General features: G+C 48.6%; 1 protein-coding gene across 3 annotated transcripts in view; it reads left to right on the forward strand.

The window, feature by feature from the left end:
- Nucleotides 1-2707: 2707 nt before the first annotated feature.
- Nucleotides 2708-25690, forward strand: part of LOC111154097 (otoferlin) — a 93948-nt gene continuing 70965 nt past the window's right edge. For all 3 annotated transcript variants that reach the window (XM_022513479.1, XM_022513478.1, XM_022513480.1), the window contains exons 1-2: nucleotides 2708-2786; nucleotides 17528-17586. In XM_022513479.1, the coding sequence (XP_022369187.1) occupies nucleotides 2708-2786; nucleotides 17528-17586 (138 nt within the window). The remainder of the gene's footprint in view (nucleotides 2787-17527; nucleotides 17587-25690) is intronic.

Consider the following 25690-nt stretch of genomic DNA (forward strand, 5'->3'; position numbering starts at 1 on the left):
GCGCGGGTGCGCGAGAGGGCCGGGGGGGGGGTATGGGGTACACGGCGGTCTTGGGAGGTGGGGGGGTGCGGAGGGGGGGGGGCGGTGCAGGGGGGGGAGCCATGGGCTTCCAAAGAGTGCAAGAAGCAGAGGAACTGAGGTCTGGGGAGGAAAAGAAACTGTCCCGAAATGAGTGGTCGCAGACCGGGCAGAAAGACTTTCCACCAGTCCTTCAAACTGCAGTCAGATCTGTGTGTTTCTGAATTCCCCATGCAGAATAGGAGCAAGAATAAGAAAAACATTTGTAAAAGTTGCAAAAGAACAGCTCTCAGTTCAGGTGTGCTGTACTCCAGGAAGGTGCCCCCTCACCTACCACCAAGGTCAAGTGCCCCCTCCCTCCCCCATCATGACTTCCCAGCTGGTGGTGCCCCAAACCCAGGACCCTGTGTTCAACTTGTCTGTGTTCCAGCGAGTCTTCTGCTTGGGGTCCAGTACCGTATCACATTCACCCCTGAATCCCCAGTACCTGGTACCAAGAGGAGCTAGTATATGTCGAATAAATTTTACAGTAAGAGTTACAGAAACGTGTAGTAGTTGGTAGAGTGGAAATTAAAAGGTGAGGTCTGGGTTAGGTTTCCGAGGGTCAGCTGGCTTGGCTAAGGGGTGCTGTGTGTTGACGGGGTGGAATTACTACCACTTATCAATATAGAAACTGAGGTTCAGCCAAGCTCAATGCTTTGTTTAGGACAAGTTCATGGGCTTTTTCCTAAAGAGGCACAGGCCTCTTGAAACTCACTCACCCCCTACAGGAGAGAACCGCCGGAGGGCCTGGGGAGGAGATGGATCTCTTTTTCCTATCAAGTCTTACAAATAAAGCTAGTTTTTTTTTTTTTTTTTTGAAGAGACATTAAACTTACCTGGTTTTTAAAATTTGGTGGATATTCTTTTGTATTCAATAAATACAATAGACTGAAATACTCTTTGCTTCATTGTGGCTAGATAAAAGTGAGAAAGGAGAGCAGGAACTGAGGAAGGAAAGGGAGAGAAGGAAATAGAACATAAACAGAAAAAGAAAAAGAAGGCAATGTAACAAGGAATCATCTAGAAGGACGTTCCTGTGACATCCTGCAGGTCACTGGACTGTAGAATTCAAAGGGAGTAACCTCTTGTTAGCGTGCCGTGAAAATCTGATGCTTCCCTTTTTGAACTTTTAGGCTCTGTTCCCCTTATCCCGTCAACCTTCTATGGGTATCCTGTTATACCCAGGATTCCATGCGAGGCTCTGGGACTGCAAAGATGCAGGGCACCAGGGTCTCCCCGTGGTGAGAATGAAGCAGTGAGATGAGAGGGGTGGGGCGGCACAGATGAGGACCCCAACCCGGTCTGAGTGAAGGTGTGGGTGCAGGGGCACTTTCAGGATTGGGCACCAGTTGGGCTGAGCCCGGGCCAGAAGGCAGTCTGGAGTGAGAGCACTCCCTGCAGAGCAAACGGCCAGAGGAAGGGGTAGATGGCCTTGCAGAGGTTCCGGGTTCCGGAATCCTGGTCCCTGGGCTCCCTTTCATTATAAGCCTCTCCCGGGGTATGTTGCTGGAAGAGACGGCCGTTCTTTTTCAGTCCTTGGAAATTTTGCCGGATATCCCTTCCCTGCGCCCCCCAAACCCAGCAGCTAATTGGACACAAATCTTGACAGTTCTACTCCAGTGAGGCTCACCGGCCCAGCCTTCTCCATCCCCGCGCCCAGGATGGGGTGAGGCTAGTGCATTAAGCATCGCCCTTAGTAGAACATTGGCCTCTGACGCCTTCACATTGGGGCAGTTCCCATCATGCGGAGCCTGGCTCTTGAGCTCCCCTCTTCTCAGATCCAGGGATCCCAAAGCAGGAGGTCAGGACCCCACCTCCTGGGGGTACAAGGTCCCCAAGAGCAGGTGGGGGAAGTAACATCTCCTTTTTCTCAGGGCTCCCTTTCTGACAGCAGCCACCCGACACAGCCTTAATGGTGTCTGGTAGATGCTGATTTTCCAGGGGGCGTCGGGGGTGGGGGGCTTGGGTTGGGATTTCTACATGGCACAGTGGGACCCAGCCAGGCCTGACCCATCCGGGTTCCCTGAGCCTCACGGACACCGGCAGCCCCGGTGGCCAGTTTGACTGGGGCCATGAATCCCCTCGAAACACCAGTGCAACAGGCCAGCTTCCTGTGCACACAGATGGTAGAGCTCCTTGCACTCACACTTCACACTCGTGTGCGAGCCCCTCTGCCCACTCCTGGCAGCTGCACTGGCCTAGCAAGGCACAGCAGAGCGGGGAGGAGAGGTAGGCAGGAGCGTCAGCCCCAGGGGGCCAGGAGAGGCTAGGCAGGGTTTTTATCTAGGAGCTGGCGGCTGCTGAATAATGAATTCCCACTCCGACTCTGAGCCTGCATTCCCAGGGCTGCACGCAGGGCACACCACACACACGCGCACACACACACACACCAATACGCACTGGGCTGACAACTTGGAGGGGCGGGCACTGGCAGGGCTGTGAGGCTCTGTGAACCGCTGGAGGGAGCAGCTCTCTGGCTCGGTTGCCTGGGTCTCTGTGGGCAGCATCCGAGGGGGCGCAGGAGGAGAGAGCAGCAGAGCAGAGAGGGAGAGGAGGGAGGCGTGTGCGTGTGAGTCGAGCTCCGCCAGACTCACTCCTTCCCCAGCCGCTCCTGCCCGCCGGCGGTGTCCAGGCTCTACACGCCAGCATGGCTCTGTTTGTCCACCTCAAGACGGTCTCGGAGCTGCGGGGCAGGGGCGACAGGATCGCCAAAGTGACTTTCCGAGGTAGGGGACCCCCTGTCTTAGAGGGACCCTAGCTCTGGGCTGATGGGGATAAGGCAGGGCAGGGAGGATGGATGGGAAAAGTTCTAACAGGGTTGGGGCGATGAGGCTTTTCGTGGGCAGCCCTCTGCCCCTGGCCTGACTGGCTACTGTGATTTCCTGACAGTCAGGGTCCCCCGTGTCACCCTGTCTGTGTCTGTGTCCGTCCCTCCCTGTGCTTGCCAACGTGCAGTGTGCCTGGTAGGGTGCAGAGTTCTCTGCTGCAGGAGGTCCTGGGGAAGTAGAGGTAAAGACCGCCTCTCCGAGCTCAGGGGGATCCACAGCGAAGAGGCCCAGCCCCGTAGAGCCTCCGTGGGCCCATTCCTCCTCTCCCTCTCCCTCCAGAAGATCTCCTTGGGCTCGGGGTGGTGGTGGCCTCTGCAGACTGAAAGCCGTAGCATGGCTCCCCAGAAACCAGGCAGCCAGGGGCTCTCTGGTTGAGGATACTATTGGCTTCTTGTGGATCTATTGGTGGGCAGGGATCCTGTGCGCCCCACTGGCCTCCCCTCTATCAATTCTCTTCCTATCCTCCCTTCCCTTGCATCCAGCAGCCAGTTACTATGGTCTATGTGCCAAGCCTGGGGGCTGAGCATGACCCAGGCTCTGTCCTTGAGGAGCCCACCTCCAGTGGGACAGAAGGACCAGTGGGCAGACAAGTAGGACAGGTGTTTGATATGATGAGGACGGGGACAAGGGCAGCACGCGAGCCACAGAAGCGGCACTCGACTTGGGCTGGGGCAGAGTGGTCAAGGAAGGCTTCCTGGAGGAGGTAGCCCCTCAGCTGAAACCCAAGGGACTAGCAGGAAGGAGCAAGGTAAGGAGGTGAGGGCAGAGCTGGTGCCGGGGACGGGAGGCTGAAGGCTGGGAGAGGAGCTGGAACGTGGAACGGAGTAGATAGAGGATCCATGAAGCTGGAGCCCAGAGTAAGCACAGAAGCTGAGGCAGGAGAGAGGCGGAACCAAGGATGCAAGGCTGCCTTTACCCTAAAGACAGTGGGCAACCCCCAAGGCTTTTAAGTAGAAATAAATAAGGCTGGGCTTTCCTGTGCTTACCACCCACACGCCTGGCTTCTGACTGGCCACAGTCCAGCCCTCTGGGCTGAGACATCTCTGATAGCCTTTCACCAAAGGCCAGGGCACTCCTCACTAGACATGGCCGTTTTTCCTGAGAGGGGATGAGGATAGGGGCTGGGGGAGGAGCTGAGAGAAGCCCAGCAGACCAGAGAGCAAAGTGAGCCTCGGGCCCAGGCTGGGGGCACGTTCGCACCCGGGTTGCAAGGGAGTGGTGAGACCAGGGGCCATAGCCCCCGTGCCCACCTTGCCCCGCCCCAGTCGGATGGGCTCTGGCGGGAGGCCCAGGTTGTGAACAGAATGGGCAGGGGTGCAGGGGATCGCAGCGTCCCTGCAAGCAGGTTGGGGAGGAGAGGGTGGGCAGGCTGCCTGTTGCTTCCCACACCAGCCCAAGGATGGCTTTGTCTGCAGCACCCTGGATCTGTGTGCCACCTGCTGGCTTTAGGAAAAGCGAGTGTGTCCCTTCATCTGTGAAACGTGTCCCCGGGCTCCACAAACAGCACAGCATTTGCAGGCAGAGACACCAGGGCCCGGAGGCAAAGAGACCCCTGTGGCGTCAGTGCAGGGCCTGGGGCACAGAACCTCACCCCCTTCCCTGGGTGCTCGATCCTGCACGCCCCTTTTTCTCTTCCTGGTCAACCAGAGCACGCTATCTGATGTGCCCCCTTCTCCTCTGATCTCCTTTGATCCCTGGGCCTCTAGCCTCAACCAACCACACGGGAATTTGCTGGTTTGCATACTGGACCTTCTGGACCGAGTGAGGAGATCCACTTCCAAGCGGTGCACCTGCAGCAGGTGGCCGCAGACAGAGCTAGGGGAAGGAGCTGGGCATCAGGAAGGGGCTGATGGCAAACAGATTTCCAGAAAGCATCCTTTCTAACAACCAGAGATGTCTCAGCCATTCCTCGGTGGCTGCCAGCACCTGACAACCAGAAACACCCCCAAAAGCCCAACATTAACAACAATTCAGAGGAAGCAACCCATTCCAGAATGTTCCACAGCACCTCCTGGCATACACAGCCTCAGTTGTCCAAGCAAACAGCTGCAGGGGGGAATCAGAAACTGATGAATAGTCAGAGGGAGAGGACAGCCCTGGGTTCCCTTAGTCCCCTGAGTGAAGCTCAGGGACAGGTTGGGTGCAGGGAGCCCTAGTGGGTTGGGCCCTCTGGCTGTGGCCCAGGCAGACAGGATGAGCTGGTTGAAACATAGCTTGCCCTTCTGTGCTGTGCCCCCCAGGTACCCTTAGGGGCTGCAGTGGAAAAAGTTCTAGATACGGAGTCAGAAGCTCTGGCTCCTACTGGGTTCTGGCTCTCACTTCCCCTCTCTAGTCCTCATCTTTAAAATGGCCACGTGGGTAACAAGCGCGTCGCCGGGTTGCTTCAGTGAAGGAGTGGGCACTGGAGGAGGTTGAGGGAAGGGCATTCAGATGACTGCTAGGTCTGCGAGGCACCCCTTTCTGGTGCGCCTGAGGGCAGCTGCTGGCTCCCGAGCCATCTTCTCCCCAGCCCACCTTCTTCAGGGGAGAGGAGAGCACATCTGAGGGATTCCTGACCTGTGCCAGGAGCGAGCAACTCGGGCCTGTCCTCTGCTCTGTAGGGACCCCCCCCCCCCCCCCGGCTAAGATGTTCCTCAGGAACCTGGGCCCGGAGCAGACTGCCCCTGAGAGCCCTGTTCCCATGGGGGCTGCGCCTTCACTCGTAACCTGATCCTGCCCTTATTCCTTCACTCACTGTACATGCGGATGTTTGTGGACAGGCTGGGACCCTGGGGGTGAAGACACAGTCCCTGCTTGCAGGAGATACAGTCCAGAGCCCCAGGGCTTCCCGTGAACAAGATGAGACTGTGGTCCTCATTAAACTCAGAGGCCTACAGCCAGAATCAGGAGTGGGCTGTCTGGAAAGGAGCCATCTCGATGGCAGGTCACTACTCAAAGAGAAGCAGGACTCTCCTAGTGTTTGTCTTTTTCAACTGCTAACTTGGTTCTCAGCATCAATCAAAACCAGGGAGCACAGGGTGGGAGAGCCTGTAAGTTCCCCTAGGCCAGCCTCTGTCCAGTGCTCAGCCCATCCAAACGCAGGGAGAGAACATGGGCTGCCCGTGAAGTAGGGACAGGCTGTCTGGGGCCAGGCCCGTGATCTCTCTGTACTCCCCCTCCCCGAGCTTTCTTGCCAAGATAGCGGGTTTCGGGGTTGGATATGTGAGTTGGGCATTGTCTGGGGGCTGGGTCTGATCTCCAAGAATTCACTTGAACTGGTGATGAAACCAGCAGTAGAGGTCTGCTTTATCAAAGACTTCTCCCTCCTCCTCCTCTCCCCAGCCCACCCCACTGCATTCCCATAACCCTGAATTTCTTGTCATTCTCCCAAAGATACAAGCCTTGTATCTCTCCAGACCTTGAGACATTGATTTCTTTTGCCTGGAACAACCCCCACCCTCCATCTTGAGAACACGCATTAATTCTGTCCATCCTTCAAGGCCCTGCTCATATGTCACCTCCTCTGGGAAGCCTTCCCCCTCCCTTGCAGTACTATGTGCTTACTCCCCCCACAGCTCAGCTAGGGCACTTGGTATTTTAGAAACCGCCGCAGTTCTGGGACCCCAGAGGGAAGCTGACCCCATTCTCTAGGAAACGCGGGGAGCAGAAGCAAGTGGGGTCACGTGTGGCCCAAGCCCTTCGTAGAACATGCTCTTTCTGAGCACGGCTGCATACAACACGTGGTACAGGGTGGGGTTTCATAGGCGAACCAGAGTCCCATAATCGGATAGGGGAGCAGAGATGAGTGGGACATAATGGGGAAATGTCCGACTCAGAAGGGCCAAAGTGTGCTTAGGGTTGGGCCGTAAACTGCGGCCTGTTCAAGGGGTGGCAGCTTCCTTCTTAAACAGGTGGAGACGCAGAAGGAAGGTTGAGGGAGGGCTGCTGTGGGAGGCCAGGCCATTCTGGGTGAGGGCTGACGGGACCAGAGGCCAGAGGAGGGAAATCCCAGTTGAGTGCCCTAACTAGGAAGCCCCAGGTTGGGCTGGAGCAGAGTCTGCAGGGAAGTTGAGGTGGGATGGGGGGGCAGTGAGGGAGATGAGCCAGAACCCATGGGGTCAGGTGAGAGAGTGCTGGGAGGAGGTGGGGTCCCGACCTCGACACGGGGGACAAGATGTCCCCACTCATGGCTGTGGGAACCACCCGGATTCCAAATTAGATTTCTTTTCCCTATTAAAAAGGAGGAGCTCTCCCTCTTAATGAGAAATAGGACCTCTATCTCGAGGCTTCCCTGCCATCCTTGGTCCTGCACCACATCTCCTCTCTGAGAGCTTGTGGGCTAGGTGTCACCCCCCACAAGGGCGTGGGCATTGCCCCCATGGAAGGGGAAGAAAGGAGGGACCCTTAGGACAGACTCTGCCATCCACACTGCCTGTGAACCCAGCTCTGTGCGTCTGCTGTGCCTCCCACCTCCTCCACTGTACCCAGCACACACAGACCCCTCACCCTCTGGGAGCGAGGCTGGGGACAGATCTTCTCTGTCCAAATTCCCAGGTGGTAAATGTCCCCCCTCCCACCCAGAGCAAGCCAATGCAGACTCAGAGAGAAGGCAGAGTGCACTGGAAATTCCCCAGGCTTCTCCTGCTCTGATGAGGGTGTTTTCATGATATGGAAGTAACTGTAAAATCGTGTCCTGCTACAAAGGCCCTCAGCAAAAATGCTTCTGGAAATGTGTTCCAGAATAGGCTTGCAAATAATTTCCCTGAATTGCGATGCCTTCCTTGGTGGTCTCACCCACCTTTACTCATAACATAAAAGCTACAGCCCTCCCACCTACACCCATGGCTGGGCCTAACCCCTTTTTTATTATTAACTCTCTATGACGGAAAGTCTCAAAGACATACACGAGTTGGGAGAGTGTTGCGTTGGCCCCCAAGCTCTCCCAGGGCAGTCTTAACATCCGTCAACTCCTGGCCGGTCCTGTCCCATTTGTTCCCCTCCTCCTCCCATACCCCAAATTATTTGGAAGCAAAGCCCAAACGCCATACCATCTCATCTGAAAATATCCAGTACAAAGCTATAAAAGACAACGACTCATTTTTTTTTAAACCCACATATTACATCACTCCTAAAAAATAACCCCTTCATACTACCAAATATTCAGTCAGTGATAAAATTTCTGCTTGTCTCATCGATGTCATAATTTTTTTCCTGGTCATTAAAAGCTACATTTTCATGTGCTTTGTGAACCAAGGATTCATTCATTCACTCCTTTCATTCATCCAGATCATAATATTCAGTGAGGGCCAGCCATGTGCCCTCAAGTGTTATTTTAGGCATTGGTGTGACAGCAATAAATTTAAAAGACATGGTCCTTGCCCTCAAGGGGAAGCCAGTCATTGCCCCAGTCACCACGAGCAGCATGAAGAATATTCTGGAAAGGGAGGTGCAGGTGCAAGGCAGCATGAGGCAAGGGAAGCCCACGCCGACCAGGAGGTCTGGAAGCCGCCCCGAGAGGACGCATCAGGACTTGCTCGTTAAAGATGGCAGAAGAGCCCTTGGGAAGGGAGGTGGGAGCAAACCAGCAGCACTGGTGTTGGCCAAAGGCAGCCGCCCTGAAGCCAATAGATGAAGCTGGGCGGTACGTGGGACCAGGGAAGAGATTTTTCTGCAGGGGCATGGGGGATGGGCTGATATTAAGGTGACTTCTTAGCTGGGACAAAACCTACAAATGGCCTCATTCCAGGCAGAAGGGCTAACATCAGTACAGATGTAATGGCATGGAGCTGAATCAAGGGTTTAGGGAGCAGGGAGTGCTTGCTGGGGATGGGGTGGGCGTGCCCTGGAGGGGATGCGGGGCCCAAACACAGAGGGTTTGAACTTCTGCTTTTTAAGTGAATAGGAGTCTGATGCTTTTAGTAGGAGAATGGGCAGGGGACGTCTGGTTTTGGAAAGGACACTCTGGATGTCAGGACCCCAGACCAGGAGCCTAGGGAGGAAGCTGGGGCAGCCGTACAGGCAGAGGACTGTGTCTTAACGGGGAAGCTGTGGGTTTGGACAGAAGAGATGACATCGGTTCAGAGAGGGGGTAGTGAGTCTGGAGTTGATAGTGAGCAAGAGGGCAGGACCAGAGTGTCTCTGGATTTCGTGCTGGGGTACCTGGATGGGTGGTGAGGCCGCTGTTGGAGGAGGGGAGCGTGCCATGCGAGGAAGAGCAGGTTTGGGGGTGGGGGCACAGAAAGGACAGACTTGTCTGTTGGTCATTCTAGTGAAAATGTCCCCCAGGATGCCAGAGATCTGGCTCGGTACAGTGAGTGCCCAGGGAGGTGGTTGGAGCCCCGTGGTTTGGAAGTCCAGGGGACACATGAAGGTCTAGGAGAAGGTGAGATATGCCTGAGTCCTTAGAGGGCTGCTTTGGGGTCCAGTGGAAAAGGCAATATATGTGAATGGCTCTACACGCTGTAGAGTGCTCTGTCAGTATAAGGATTTGGCTGTGCATCTCAGGCACCTGCTGCAGACTTCTAGAGACTGGATTGGAACAGACTGCGACTCTCAGGGACTCCATGGACTAGGGGATTTGCGGGGGGTGGTGGGGTGTGGGCAGAGCCTTGCTTGATCCTCCTTGGGATTCCTGCTGATGCCCCGAATTCTGCCAGCCATGAGACGATGGTGTGGAAACACCTGGAGCCACAAAGCAGGCTCCTCCAGGGCGGGCAGCAGGACCCCCATAGTGCCTGGCACAGAGCAGCCCCGGGTAGAGATGATGCCTGAAGGAGCAGGGCCCAAGGTGCAGCGGGAACAGAGGCAGTGAGGGTAGGAGCCACTCTGCAGCCCCCATCCTGGCAGCACCAGGCAGTGACTGCTCCTTGCACTGACAGTTCCAGAAGGGTCTCCGGAGACAGAGAATACCATGTGATCAGTTCTACCTAAAGCCCTTGTCTTCTTCCTGCCTGGACTGATCCACCCTCGAGACAGTGGCTCAACAGTCTTTGTTCCTACTTATTTATTTATTTATTTATTCAAAGCAGAAGGGCTTAGTTGAAAGTTCCACTCCCTGGCTTCCGCCCCTGTGCCCCAAGCTAAGGTTTAAGATAAAATCAGGACTATAGTTTTAACATTTTTTAACCCCGTTAAGAATGTAAAAAATCACTTTCCCACCATGCCTTATTATATGCCCAGCGCCTGGCTTAGAGCAGGGACTCTGTACAGCTTGTGGATCACTAGGACCACAGGTTCCTCTAATCTGTCACAGTAATGGGATCACCTGAGACCTGGCAGTTGATGAGTGTGTAGCGGGCACTGTCCTAGGCTCGAGGGGAAACACCACGTTCTCTCTGCCTGTGCCTGGGTCTGAAAAATAAGAACTGGGGCCAACAGTTAGTTACCTAGCAAAGTCAGAGTTTGAGTGAGCCCTAAGAAGGAAGTATAGGTTTAAGCTGAGCCAGAGAGACGGGGTTTATAATCCTTGCCCCATCCCCTGTCTCGAGGATGAATCCCTGGCATAAGCTGAGTTTCTACTGTGCGTGCTGGCATGTTGGCAGGACAGGGAACGGAGAGATAAATGAGTGAAGGTGGAAATTATATTTGAATGAGATCTGTGGACAGTAAAGGGTTTGAAGTAGATGGATCCTCCATCTGGCTGAGAAATGGTGAAAAGAGAAGGGGCAACCTTCCCTTTGGGAGGTCCAGGGACTCTGCATAACCCAAGTCTGGCTCTGTGAGTCCCTGGTCATTTTCAGAGAGCACAGTATTGAAGGAACATCACTGGGGGAAAGTGTTATTACGGGAGATAATTACAAAACAACTAGATGAGAAAATTGTTAGGGATATAGAACACGTGACACCACCATCAATTGCCTTGACCTAATCAATGTCCTTGAAATTTCAAGGACATTTCACTCCAAACTGAAAGATACACATTCTTCTCAAATGCATATGGACTAGTCATCAAGATAGAGCGTATGATGGAAGGTTAAACATGTCTCAATATATTTCAGATGACTGACATCCTCCAAAGTATGTTCTCTGACCCCACCGGAATTCACTTAGAAATTAGTAACAATACGAGATCTTAAAAAGCTCCAAATATTTGGAAATTAAACAATATCCTTCTAAATAACCTGTGGTCAGCGAAGTAAACAAAAGAGAAATTATACATCGTTTCCAGCTGAATGATAATGAAAATACGACAGGTCAACATTTAGAGTTCTACATACCTATGGCAGGAAAGAAAGAAGTCTAAAAACAATGATCTAGGTTTCTGCCCTAAGGAGCTACTAAAAGAAGATCAAATTAAACCTAAGTCTTAAAAACATCATGCTAACTGAATAAGCCAGACACAAAAGACCATGTATAATATGAATCCATTTATACAAAGTGCCTAGAACAAACCAACCCATGGAGATAGAAAGTAGACAATTTGTTGCCAGGGTCTGGGACAATGGGGAATGTCCGCTAATGAGTGTGGGCTTTCTTTTGGGGTGATACAATATTCTGGAATTAGATAGTGGTAAAGGTTGCACAACCTTGTAAGGGTACCGAAATCACTGAATTGTACACTTCAAGCAGGTAACTTACATGGTTTGGGAATTATATTTCAATAAATAGAAATAAATACAACCAAAAAATACTAAAACCAAGAGAATAAAAAAAAGAAATAAGAAAGCCAACAAAGGGGGCACCTGGGTGGCTCAGTGGGTTAGGTCTCTGCCTTCGGCTCAGGTCATGATCTCAGGGTCCTGAGATCGACCCCTACATCGGGCTCTCTGCTCAGCGGGGAGCCTGCTTCCTCCTCTCTCTCTCTGCCTGCCTCTCTGCCTACCTATGATCTCTCTCTCTGTCAAATAAATAAAAAATTTAAAAAAAAAAAGAAAGCCAACAAAGCTGAAAGTGGACTCTTTCAAAAAAAATTAAAATATAGATAAACTATAGCAAGAATGACCAAGAAAAAAAAAAAGTGAGAAAATGCAAATTACCAATATCAGGAATGGACAAAGGGATATCATTTCATTAAAAAGAAAATAAGAAAATACCATGAATAACCGTATCTCACTAAGTTTCTACAACTCAGATGAAGCAGACAAATCCCTTGAAAAACACTTTACCAAACTGATACAAAAAGAAATGGGAGATCTGAAGAGTCTAGGATCTATCGAAGACATGAAATTCAAAGTAAAAATGATGATCATAATGATGGTAAACTGCTTTCCCATCAAGAAAACTTTAGGTCTCCATAGCTTCATGGGTGAAATATTTATTCAGAAATATTTATTTAGAAATATTTAGAAATAAATATTTCTAGAAAATATTTAAGGAAGAAATAATATTAGTATTACCCAAAATTTTAGAAAAACAGAAGAAGGAACACTTTATAACTCATTTTATAATACCAAACCCTGATAAAGAGCTTATACAAAAAGAATATTAGAGCCAAATCCCTCACGAACAAAGAAATAAAAATCTTTAACAAGATATTAGTTGAGTTACAAGCCATGAAAGGGATAACACATTATGACAAGTAAATTTAATCCCAGGAATGCAAGGTTAGTTTAAAATTAGGAAATTAATCAAAGTATTTCACCATATTAATACACTACAAGAGAAAAACCACCAACAGATACAGAAAAGCTTTTGACAAAATCCAATACCTATTTGTGGTAAGAACGCTCAGCAAAACGGGTAAAGGGGGAATCTTCCTCGATCTCATAAAGAACAACTACAAAAGACATTGGGCTAACATCATACTTAACCCTGAAACAAAAAATATTTATACACAGAATATTACTCAACAATAAAAATTAAGTGAATTACTGAACTGTGCAACAACATGGGCGAATTACGAAAATATTACATGGACCAAAAGAAGGCAGACACAAGAAAGTACATTCCATACAACACCATTTATGTAAAGTTTAAAACAGGCAAAACTAATCTTTGGTGATAGAAATCAGAACAGTGGTTGCTTATAAGGGGTAGAGACTGACTGGAGAGTGGGTGAGGCACCATTTTAAGAAAATGGAGATGTCCTAAATCCCGATTATACGATGATTACACAGATATATGCTCAGTTATCAAAACCCACTGAGTTGTGCACTTAAGGTCTGTGAATGTAAATTTTACCTCGTTAAAAAAAGAGCTAATCACACCTAAAATACCTAAAACTTGAAAAATATGTAGATGAGGAAGAAAATCGTTTCTGATTATATACTACTAAAAATAAGCTAACACAATGTGATTCACAGTAGAGAAGACCATTTTTATATTTGAGACGTAACTTAAATGTCAAAAGCAAGAATAGGACCCTTTAATGGAATAATAGCCCTTTTTTAATTGGGTGATGAATTATGTCCCAGGTGTACAAGCACTACGATTTGCTCCGTTTTATGGATGAGGAAACTAACAAAGAGAGGTTAACTTCTTCAAGGGCACATGGCTAGCAAGTGTAGAGCTGGGGTTTGAACTCTGGCGGTCTGGTCCAAGCGCCTTACCACACTCTCCTGTGTTCCCCCGTGCTTGCAAGGGACTTGACACTTCACTCTCTTTCAGTTCCTGGTTCCAAGATGTGGGCTGGTCCAGGGTAATTGCTCCGGGTTAGAGATGATGGCTCTGAGACCCTGAGGGGTGGGAGAGCCAACTCCAGATGCGGGTCCAGGACCTGAGGTCCCTGAAGCTTGTCCTCGGGACATCCCTTTTCTCCTATAGATGGCCCAGCAGCCCACCCTGTGTCCTTTCAGAAACCCAGGACTCCCTTCTCAGATCTACCTTCAATGGGCTGCTCCCTGAAGGGAGAACTTTTTCATTTTCCCCTTTACCATCAGAACTTGCCTGTCCTGTGTCCTGCTCCTTCAAGGCTCCATTCTCAGCTCACACTCACAAACACTTGCTCACATGGTCCACTCTGCCCAGATGTCCCTGTCACTCCCATCTCCCCAGTGTCCATTCCCCTGCCTCTGCCGTGTCTTCCTTGATCTGCTAAGCTGAGGTCATTTCTCCTTCTCCTGTGTACTCATTTTATTCACACTCTGTTGCCTGCGAATGATCAAATTTTGCCTTGTACAGTAGTCTTTTACATGTCTGACCTAACCCCTTTCTGGATTGTAATAAGCGTCTTCAGTCAGCGTCCCACGACAAAATCTCTTGTAGAACCCCTGTCCCCTCCACGCTGACACAGCAGGAGCAGAAGACCCCCTTGCATGTGGGAATGGATGAAGGCACACCCGCTAACAGGCCAGTTCCCACACACCTGCCTTTTCCCAAGGTCTGGTTCTAACATGGTCAACTGTCAGGAAGACGGGGCTATTTGGTTCCGATGGGGCACTTGATACCCTAAAGTCATATCACGTGAAAGACTAGCACTCCATCCTGCAAATGAGACAAGATTTGGGCTCCCCTTCATCTAGGAGGGTAGCAGAGGGAGGGATATTTTAAATAGCAAACGGCATACCAGATAGATACTTCTGTGAAGATTTGGAACCTGAGTCCCTCCATCTGGGTGTATCCAATGTCACAGAACTTCTTACAGTTGTGAGCTCAGAGTCTACTCTCCAAACTTCATTTATTGACAGAAGGAGGAGTTTACTCCAAACCCAACAGCTCGGCTATCCTACGAGCAGCTGCCTCTGAAGGAAGGGGGTGCCATTCAATTTTCCCCATCTCTCACTCTATCCACAAAGCCTCCCTGCTGCAAGGAGCAGGCTATTTTCTTTCCCTCAAGCCTCATTCTCAATCTTCTCCATGGCAAGGAAGGTGATTGGATATTGGGGTTTCAAATGGTTTTGTCTGAAAGCCATTTAAGAGGGAGCAGAAATGTCAATACAACCCATGTTGAGTGGAGAAGATGGTAAGTGGAAATGAACTTGAGAGGAGAGATGGGGTTAGGAATCCTCATTGATAAGTTGCCAGGGATGACAGAGGTCCTCTGCCTCTGTCCTAAGGCATACAAAGGACCACCAGAATGATCCCTGCCACTGTTTGCAGAATTTTCCCCTAAAATGCGGCTTTTCAAAAACGCTTGAGGACATTCTGTTTCTGTACAATTGATTTGATTCAGCTTCGCAAATCTTTTTTTTTTAATATCTAGAGGTAAAATTTAGCTCATCCCATTTGACAATATTCACCACATCTAAATCCCCAGAGCCCGAGGCAATGAGGTTTTACTGCACTTCGGAACAGAGCCCCGATGCAGAAATTCTGCAGTCGCTCATTTCACTGCATTTTATGTCCTCTCTATCAAGGCTGTAGGAAATCCGCACCCAGGGACGGGTTTGCGCCTGGGTGGCTTCCTGCACCTGGTTGGACGGTGCCTCACTGCCTCTGCCTTGGCTGGGCTGCTGGGTGTTCACTCCGGGAAAGCCTTGAACACAAAAATATCCAGGTTCATTACCATCTTCAAGGATGAAGAGACCTTTGGTGATTCAGAGCACCAGGTCCTCAGGGAAGCCCCGGTGCTCTCCTGAGTCCCCGTATATATTGTGTATTACCTGTGGGGAAAATTGCAAACAGCTCAGGCACCATCATTCATGCTTTCCTGTCCTCCCCTGGCTGCCCTGGGGTTAGTGGGTGAGATTTTTCTTCCCGGTTTTTCAGTTTTGTTTTGTCCCTGGCTGGTGCTAGAGAGTCTTTGTTTCCCATCTGTCTCGTTCACACATCTATTTTCTGTGTATCTAGTTCTGTTTTATAGATTCTTCCTGATTATCTGAGACACAGCCTCTCCCCCAACATGCTATTCCTACACACACACACACACACACACACACACACACACACACACACACCCTTCCGCAGACCTCCCCCTGTCTCTGACAGCAAACCCCTGGCCTCCTCCTTATCAGGAGGTAGCTACATACTTGCTCTCAAGTTCGGAAGCCCAGGCAGGCCCTGGAGATCTCTGGATCAACCCCTTTTCTCATGTGAGCGAGGGAACCAAGTCCAGGGAACGGAAGTGGCTCCCAGGGGACCGAGCCCCATCGCAGTGCGGGGTCAGAGGGGGCTCGCTCCAACCCCGCTGCCTGGCCTGGCGCTGGCCATGCCGGGTCAGTGTGTGCACCCCTCCCATGTCCATTCTGCTGTCAAGTTCTCTCCTGGGTCCCCAACTTGCCCATCAGTGACAAGCCCAACTCAGCCTCGGAATGGGGCTGAATTCATCCTTGAGATAGTCCTTTAATGACACGGACCACTGGTTTATGTCGGTGGGAATTTCAAAGCATTTTTCTTTCCATGACAAAAGCAAAGCACGGTCATGGAAAAAAATGCCAAATTTAAGCGTATACAGTCAAAGGCTAACATGCCGCTTCCAATCTCTTCCTGCTCCCCCTAGCCAGAGGTAATCATTTCTAGTGGTTGGAGATCTTTGTCTCTTCACAGATAGAAAAATTTGGTTTGGGATTTGGGGGTGGGGCAGTTGTATACAGGATTCTATTAAACATACTACCCTTTTTTTACCCCCCTCCCTTTGGTCTACAATTGAGAGACAAAAATAAATTAATCCTAAATAATATTTCTTTTTAATGCTCCCTATCTCTGGGTTTCTCCTTGCAGAGATGACAAGTCCTTCCCACATGCTTCCACCCCACAAACACCAAAAAAACAACAAATCCCCCCAAAAGCAATGTTTATCCTTCCTTCCCTGCATCACTTCTCTATCTCACACAACATGGTATCTCCGGGTATGGATTGTATGGTATTGAACAGGCAACCCGAGCTCCTACTCGACCCTCAGCTCCCTGTGGGCAGAGGTCCTGGGCTTTGTACCCATCCTTTTATCCTGAGGCTCCAGGAGGTAGCCTGGTCCATTGTAGGCTCCAGCAAATGTTTCTCAAGTAAACTGAGGTGACCCATGCATCATAGTCACTGCCCGCCCCATGTCCCCCAACCCTGTCCTCCGTCCCTCCTGGTTATGGTTCTTCTAGCAGAGGGGCTGGTCCTCACTGGATGGGCTTGAAGAGCGGGCAGCTTGGTTTCTGCCCAGGCAGGCGGTGTATGGATGTGGGCCGGTGGGAAAATGTGTGTCCATATCACACTCGGTAGTACCCGTGCTAGTGGGGGAAGGAGGGGTGACATGTGGGAGAAAGCACCTGAGGCTTTCCTCTCGGAGGCCGACAGAAAAATGAATGAGAGAGTTCTGGGGCAAGGGATGGTGGGGAAGGCCCGTGGCTTCCGGGGCGAGAGGGTCCTGGTTGTGGCCGGGCCTGGCTTGGGTATGAGCTCCTGAGCCTGGCTGCAGACAGAGTCACAGAGGGGGGCGGCCAGCTGGCAGGGCGCCCACCGCCCGGGGGACCAGCCTTCTGCTCAGGGCAGCTGCAGGCCAGGGGAAGCCAGTGGAGCTGAGGAGACAGCAAAAGGAGGCCAAGAAAGCCACCAAGAGAGCAACAAGGTGGAGAAAAGAGTCCTGGGTTCTCCTCTCATGTCTGCCTCTGACCAGACTGTCCCTTCTTACTTTAGTGTCCCTATGGGTAAGGTGGAGCTAGTGGCCTTTGATCTGCCTACACCACAGTGCTCCTGAGGCGGGTGGAGAAGATGGTGTGGGCACTTGCCTCAGCCCGGAGAGCACAGCACATGACTCGGAGCCCCTGGTTGGTGACGAGTGCTCTGTGAATCTGAGTGCTGTCCTGGTGACTACCAGGAGGAGAGGTCTGACCCCAGCTTCTTCTGTCCCCAACCAGGGCAAGCCTTCTACTCCCGGGTGCTGGAGAACTATGAGGACGTGGCTGACTTCGATGAGGTAGGACACCCTTGGGGGACCCCCCTCCCAAGTCCTGGCCAGGAGAGCCCAGGGCAGAGTGACTGACCCACAGAAGGGCAGTGTGGTCCCAGTCCATGGCTTGCTGCCCTCTGGGGAACTTTTGTTCTCCAGAGAAAGGGCCTACAGATGTCAGAGGCCTGCAAGTGAGCCCTGGCTGAGGGCCCGGCCTCACTCCAAGAGGGGCTTCTCTCCCTAGTTCTCTGGGCACATGGAGGGCTCAGGCTAAGCCCACCTGGGCTTCCAGAAAGCCAGTCTCATAGAGACATCACCCTCGTCAATCTAAGAGCGATCAGGCTACCTATCCCACTGTGTCTCCCCAAAAAGCTATTTTCCTTGAACCTCCGGTTCAGAGGATTGAGTAAATCATTTGCCCCTGTTTATGGTCTATGGGCACAGCCAACGTGTATGAGGGCGTTCAGCAATCCTGGTTTGTCTGGGACTGAGGGGGTTCTTGGGACACAGACCAGAAGGGATAAAATAGGAAAAATCCTCATCTTACTCGAAAGAGTTGGTCATCCTGCGTATCCTTTACCTACTTACTCCTCCAGAGAAGAAACTCCAGCTTGCCTCTAACCACCCCCAACCATCAGAAAGGCACTGAATATTCTTACACATGTCGCCTTTGGACTTCTGTGAACATTTCTCTGGAATATTCCCCAGAACCTGAAATTGCTGGCTCACGGGATTTGCATCCACTTAAGCTTCCTCAGCACTGCCCTGGTCTACACTCCCACCAGCAATGCATACAGATCCCTGGTTCTCAATCCTTATCTGCACCTTCTGTATTTAGCTTTCTGAGACTAACAGTGGTGTTTCATTGTCCTTTCAATAATACACTTAAAGTTTCCTTTTTTGTAAATTGCCTGTTCATATTCTTTGCCCTTTTTTCCTGTGGGTGTGGCTGTCTTTTTCTTATTGATTTGCAGTAACTTTTTATATGTCTGAGATATCGACCCCTTGTTTGGATTTAGAGACTGAAATTTCTCTCCATCTGCCATCTATTTATGAACTTTGTCCCCTCACTGACTAGGAGTCCTTAATCCTGGTGTGTTTTCAAGTTTTGTTGAAGACCTCTTTACACTCTTCTAGGTTACAGGTACATTTCCCTACATTTTCTGATTTCATAATTGTATTTTTTTTTCTTTTACCTTGTATGTGGTTTTAGAGAGGGGTACAGTTTTATTTTTCTCCATATGAGAAAACGCTTTTCCTAACACCAATTTGCTACACAATCAATCACCTTCTCACCATTTAGGGTCTATGTCTTAGCTTTCTATCCCATCCCTTTAATCTGTTTGTCTGTTCTTGAACTTTACCACACTGTACTCATTAATATGGCATTTTTGTATGTCTTAGTACCTGATGAGGCAAATTCCCTCTGTTTCCTCTTCTTTTTTTGAGGGTGAATTATTTGTGGACCTTTATTCTTCCAGACAATTTTTAAATAAGTTCATCAGGTCCTTCCAAAAACCAACTGGAATTTTGATTAAGTTCCATTGGATTTAAAAAATTAATTGAGGAAGATGTCAATTTTTTTATAATAATAAAGCATCTATTCAATTTATCTATCATCATTTACTAATACTCTTACGTTTACTGCAAAGAAGTCATATGATCTTGATGATTTTCTTCTCTTTTTTAAAAAAAAAGATTTATTTATTTATTTATTTAATGGGGTGGTTAGGGGCAGAGAGAGAGAATATCCAAGCAGACTCCCACTGAGCAGGGAGTCTGACGCAGGGCTCTATCACACAACCCATGAGATCAGGACCTGCGCCAAAACCAAGAGTTGGATGCTTAACCACCTGAGGCACCAAGATGCCCCAATCTTGATTATTTTCTGGATGCTTTCTGGTTTTATTGTTATCATGAATGGTGTCTTGCTTTTACTACATTTTTTAGTTGATTATTGTTGACCTAGAGAAATGCTTTGTTTTCCTTTAGAAGTCCCCCTGTTACCTGACAAACTTGTTGAAGTCTCTTACTTGTTTTCATAGTTCGTTCTGTTTCTAATGTAGGTGATCATCTCATCTACAAAAAGAGGTTTGATCTCTTTCCTATCAGTCCTAGCCTATCAGTCCTATCCCCTTACTTCCTTATCTTTCCACAGAACATTGATCATGATCCCTAGTTCTATGTTGGACAGTAATGGTGATTAGTAGGCACCCTTTCTGTGCCTCTAGTATTAAAAGGAATGAGTGCGTCTAAAATTTTGTCATCATATATACCTGCTGTTATAGGATCTTACTATTTAACCTTGCCTAACTTGTCTGCTAAGAGTTTTTACTTGAAAAGGTTCAAGTTTCTTCTGCATCTATTGAGGCAATTATAACTTTGCTCCCTTAGTATATTCCATAATGTTAAATACTTTAATACACTATTATATTCAACTGCCAAATATTTCTATGCAGCATTTTTGAAGCTACATTTGTAAAATTTTCATCATTTGATAATGCATAAAATTTTCTGGAACAACATGCATAAAATAGAGACTTCCTCTTCCCTCACCTTTTGGAAGAACCACATGTAGAGGCATCTAAGTCTGGATGGTTTGGGGGAGGGGCCTCTTCAACCCCCTTTTCAATTTCTCTGTGTCTTCTTACACCAGTTTTGGATTTTTATATTTTTATATTTCATCTAGGTTTTCAAATTTATTAGCATCTATTTGATTGTAAAGTTTTAAAATTGTTTTTAGAATGGTTTTGTGTGTGTGTGTGTGTGTGTGTGTGTGTGTGTGCCTGTAGTTATTTCCTCCATTTTATTCCATACTGCATTTATTTTTAGCTTTGCTCTGTTTTTCTTAGTCTTGCTAAAGATCTGTTTATCTTATTAATCTCTGTAAAGAACCAGCTTTTGGCTTCATTCATCTCTTCCATTGTTCACCATTTCATTGATTTCTGCCTTTTTCTTAATTATTTCCCTTCTCCCTGTTTATTTTATTTTGCTCTGTGGCTCTTTTCCTAACCCCCAGAACTGAAGGCTAAGCCTGTTATTTTTAACTCCTTATTTCTTGATAAATGTATTTAAAGATATAAATTTTGCTGTGTATTAGCTGCATCCTATAAAAATTTATATGTAGTATTTTCATTATCATTTTTTATATTCCTTTATGATTTTTTATATTCCTTTCAGCATTTTTAATATTCCTTTATGATTTTCTTTTAAAACCAAGTTATATAAGAATGTTATTAAGTTTCCAAATGTGTATGACATGTTAGCTCTTTATTCTTTTTTTCATTTCTGGTTTTCTTGCATTATGATCAAAGTGCCCAATCTGTATGATACCGATCCTTCAGAATTCATGGAGACCTTGATTATGGCCTCCATTCATGATCATAAATGCCCCCTCTACCCAAGGAATGTGCTCAGTGGAGGGTTCTCTATGGAGTGCAATGTAACTCCCAGCTTCTTAGTTATACTATTCAGTTTCTCACCTTTTCTGCTTATTTCTCTCTGCTTGATCTATCAGTTTCAAAAATGATGGCAATAAAATCTACTTCTACAAATGTTGATTCACATGTTTCTCCCTGTGGCTGTCAGCTGTTGCTTGATGTGTTTGGAAACTGTATTTTTAGTAAGTTCTATAGCTTCATGATGGCTGTATCTTCTTGTCTATTTTTCCTTTTCCTGGAACTTAATATCCCTCTTTGTCTTTTATGATGTTTTTTGCACTAGTTTCTATTTTGCTGGATGTTAAGATTACAATGTCAGCTAATTTTGGTTCGTTTGCCTAGTGTATCTCTTTTCATTCTTTTATTTCTTGGTATATCTTTGTTCTTGCTTCCATTTTCAGTATTTCTGTGCTCTTAAATTCAAGCGTGTCTTTTTAGGGTGTGCATTTCTTTTTTTTAAAGATTTTATTTATTTATTTGTCAGAGAGAGAGAGAGCACAAGCAGGGGGAGAGGCAGGTAGAAGGAGAAGCAGGCCCTCCTTTGAGCAAGGAGCCCAATGCAGGACTTGATCCCAGGACCCTGGGATCATGATATGTGCCAAAGACAGACGCATAACCCACTGAGCCCCCCACCCAAGCATCCCTAGGACATATATTCTTAGATTAAATTTTCTCTCCCAGGGGCGCCTGGGTGGCTCAGTGGGTTAAAGCCTCTGCCTTCGGCTCAGGTCATGATCCCAGGGTCCTGGGATCGAGCCCCACATCGGGCTCTCTGTTCAGCGGGGAGCCTGCTTCCTCCTCTCTCTCTCTCTCTGCCTGCCTCTCTGCCTACTTGTGATCTCTCTCTGTCAAATAAATAAACAAAAATCTTAAAAAAAAATTTTTTTCTCTCCCAGCCTGAGAGTCTCTGTGCTTTGATTATTTTATCCATTTACACCTATTATAATTGGTATTTTGATTTTTATTTCTATCACCACCCTATTTTATATTTTCCACTTACTGTCCTTTTTGTTTGTTTGTTTTCTTTTCTCCTTTCCAGCTTTCCATGGGATAGATCAGGTTTTCTTTTGTTAGGTGAAAAGTTATACATTCTATTTGTGTTTTCAAGGTAGTCACCCTTCCTTGGTCACGTTTAGGGATCCCTGTTGATAGCTGGAAAACAAACCAGTAATTATAGTTCCCTTTCATGACAAGTATTGTAATACTCTCCTAGTCCTCTTTGATTTCCCTACCTCAGCCCACACTGTCTAGGTTACACAATTTTCATTCTAGGTTCTTATGAATGTGTGTTCTCCTTTTCTTTTATTTGTCCTAGCCTTCTTTTTCTTTTTGAGGACAACAGTGGTCTTCACCAAGATATCTGATCACCTTTACTTCTCCTATCTCTTGAAGTATCTCTTGGCTTTTTTTTCTTCTTATTTGAGTATTTTCTCTAAAAGTAGTTTCAGTTTGGGTCTATGTGTAGCCAACCTTCTAAAGCCTTATAAATCTGAGAACAGTTTCTTATTTCTTCAAATTTGAATGAGACTTTCACTAGATATAAAATTCGAGGCTCAAAGTTCTTCCCTTTACTTCAAAATATCAGTGCTTGTTGCTGTTGAGAAGTCTGATGGCCATCCGGTTCTTGTACTTTTGCGTGGGATCATTTCTTCCTCCCTGGGAAAGAAAAGTATAATTCCTTTATCTTTGATATTCTCAAATTTTATGATAATGTGTCTAACTGTGGGGTGTCTTATCTCTCCTGTTTTGCTCTATTTTGTGAGTGCTTTTCAAATCCAAGGCTTTTCATCTTTCATTTATTATAGAAAATTCTCTCTCTATTATTTTTTTCAAATATTCCTTCCATTCAGTTTTCATGTTGTTCTTGTCTCTGTACCCCATGTTATCAGATGCTGCTACTTCTACCTCCAGCTGTTATTTCTTTGTTTTTTAAATTTTTTTGTCTATTGGTCCTTTCCTGCTGTTTTCTGAGAGAGTTCTTCAAAATGATCTTCCAATTTACTAACTTATTCTTTTTTTTCTTAACATTCCTTGTTCTTGTTTTATATCGCTAATAAATGCCTTTATGATCCATTTGGTCTAATAATTCTGCCCCTGTTGGTATATACTGTTCAGCGTCTTGTCTTGCCTTTATAAGAAATGTCTCTCCAGGGGCACCTGGGTGGCTCAGTGGGTTAAAGCCTCTGCCTTCGGCTCAGGTCATGATCCCAGAGTCCTGGGATCGAGCCCCGCATCGGGCTTTCTGCTCAGTGGGGAGCCTGCTTCCTCCTCTCTCTCTCTGCCTGCCTCTCTGCCTGCTTATGATCTGTCTGTCAAATAAATAAATAAAAAGCTTTAAAAAAAAAAAAAAAGAAATGTCTCTCCAAGTATGTGTTTCCTTTGGCCAGTTCAAGTGCCCCTGGTATCAGCTATGCTGTCTGCTGACAGGTACTGGGGAAGCATCAGAGGTGAGCTGGGTCAGGCCCTAAGGGTGGAAGGGCAGGCGTGAGCACCGAGGGGGGCCCAGTCACCATAAAAACAGGCAAGGTCTCATCTCTAAGCCTTTAAGGAGAAACACGGTGGACAGAAAGCAGGCTAGATTTTTAAGTAACTAGTTTTGAGGTTGCACTGAGAAGTCCATGAACACCTATTTTTTTCAATCCTCATTCCACTAGGGTTCTTGCCACCATTTTATCAGTAAAGGAGAAGGCAAGGATTAACCCAAAGCAAGGGCAGGGGTCAGTAAAAGCAGAACTCACGAAGATTTTCTCCCACCCGTTGTCCCACTGCCAAGCCCACTCCTCGGCCTCCCCTGGGCAGCCTCCATCCTCCCCCAACACAGATCAGCTCAAAGAGGCTTTGGTCTCTTGTTTCTCAAAGTTGTTTGTCTATTTGTTTGTTACTTCCTAGAATCCGTATTTCCCTCTTGCTTCTAGAGTTTCCCCGAGGTTGACTTTGGGGTGAGAACCAGCGGTCCTAAGTTACCATCCTGGCATGAAACAGGAGCTCTGCTGTGACCCCCAGAATAGCTTACCCCTTCTTTCTTGGGCTTTGCTTCTTCTCTTTGGCTCAGCTGGGTTGGGAAGGGCCTCAGGGCTGACTGTCTCCTCTGAACCTGGTACTTAGCTGAGCAGCCACCAGGCTTAGGGGCCACCCAGAACCTCTGCCTCCTCCTCACATTGGGCCCATCCCACACAGTGTGGCTATGTCTGTAGCCCCAGAGCTGCAAGCACAGAGAAGCAAGACTTTGACCTTCTCTCCTGTGCTCAAGAGTAACCGTCGACCATCACAGCCAGCAGGCTGTGCCCTCCCCAAGAACAGTTCTGTTCTAGATGTCTCCCCTCCTGGCTGTGTGACTTTCAGATTGTTTCTAAGCCTCTGTGACTCATCTGTCAAATGGGACTGATGATAGGTATGAGGTCTCTTTGTCAAATGATGAACAAAATGAAAGGTGATGGTGACAGTGGACCATGGCTACTTACTATGCCAGCATCTTGGCCTCGGACTTGCCCCACTATGCAACCTAGGCTTCCTTCCTCTCCCCGTTTTATCAGTCAGGGCCCTGAGAGGAGGGGTTGGTTGAATGGAGACACAGGCAGCCTGACTCAATCCCTCACAGTCCTGCCTCCCTGGGTCTCTGCCCCCAATCTTCCAGGCAGAGCATCTGATTCCCTGTTTCCTGTCAAGTCTCCCCAGGGACTTGTCTGTCCAGGCCTCAGCTGGTGAGCAACCTGATGCCCCTTGAAAGGGCGCTGCCACCCCTTTCCATGAACCGCACCCTGGGACACCTGAGCCACAGGTATACATGACATTCAAAGTTAATCACCATGTCCTTCCTCTCCCCAGTGCTGCCCAACATGGGGCAAGTGAATACTCGGTTCCTACCAGCCCCAAGTAAAGCACGGGGCCACATTCTGAGCACCTCCCGTGTGCAAGGCTAGGCTACCCCAGAGGGGAAGATGGGGTCAATGGTGCTTGAAGTTCCATGCAGGAACTCGGGCATGGGGGAGCCTCTGGATCCATAGGGAGAGATTGGGGAGGGGCCCAAGCCAGGGAGTAATAGGCAAAACACATAGCCAGAGTCAGAGAGTAGCCCCAAGATGGGGAAAAGGGGTCCTCACTGGGGAAAGTCCCACCCACCCAGGAGCTGACTGGGAAGTTTCTGGTCATCACTGTGGGGAACCCACTGGCAGTTCATGGAATGGGGGCCCAGGATGCTGAGTGACTGGCAAAGCTCAGCATCCTCCTCCCCCAACACTGCAGGGACTTGTCCATCACTTCCCTGGGGAAACCCCATCTGACAATCATGGCGGCAGCTTCCGGAAGCAGCACTGCTTCTGTGCTGTCTCCACAGCAACCAGCCAATGGTGAGGCTCAGGCTCAGAGAGGGTGTATCTTCCCAGGGGCTGGAAGTAGCAAAGCCAGGGCTCTAAGTCCACACTTCACCTAGATTCTAAATCCACTCCGGATGCAGCAGCAGGAAGCTGCTCCTGGGCCTGACCCCCCAACATCCTTGCAAGGCCTTGTTTGGGGGTCTTCCCATGCTCCCTGCCACCACTCCTCCCTCTGAGAAGTGGCCAGAAGTCTGGCTGCCACTGGCCAGCAGGGCACTCCTGCCAAGCAGGGGAAGCAGCCCTCCATCCCTTGTCAAGGAGGGCCCAGGGGCCTGTGTCAGCTCGCCCCCCAGAGAGAGCCTGAAACTGCCGGCATTA

This window comes from Enhydra lutris, unplaced genomic scaffold, assembly GCF_002288905.1.
Source record: "Enhydra lutris kenyoni isolate GAN:26980312 unplaced genomic scaffold, ASM228890v2 scaffoldscaffold35, whole genome shotgun sequence".
Taxonomy (NCBI): Eukaryota; Metazoa; Chordata; class Mammalia; order Carnivora; family Mustelidae; genus Enhydra; species Enhydra lutris.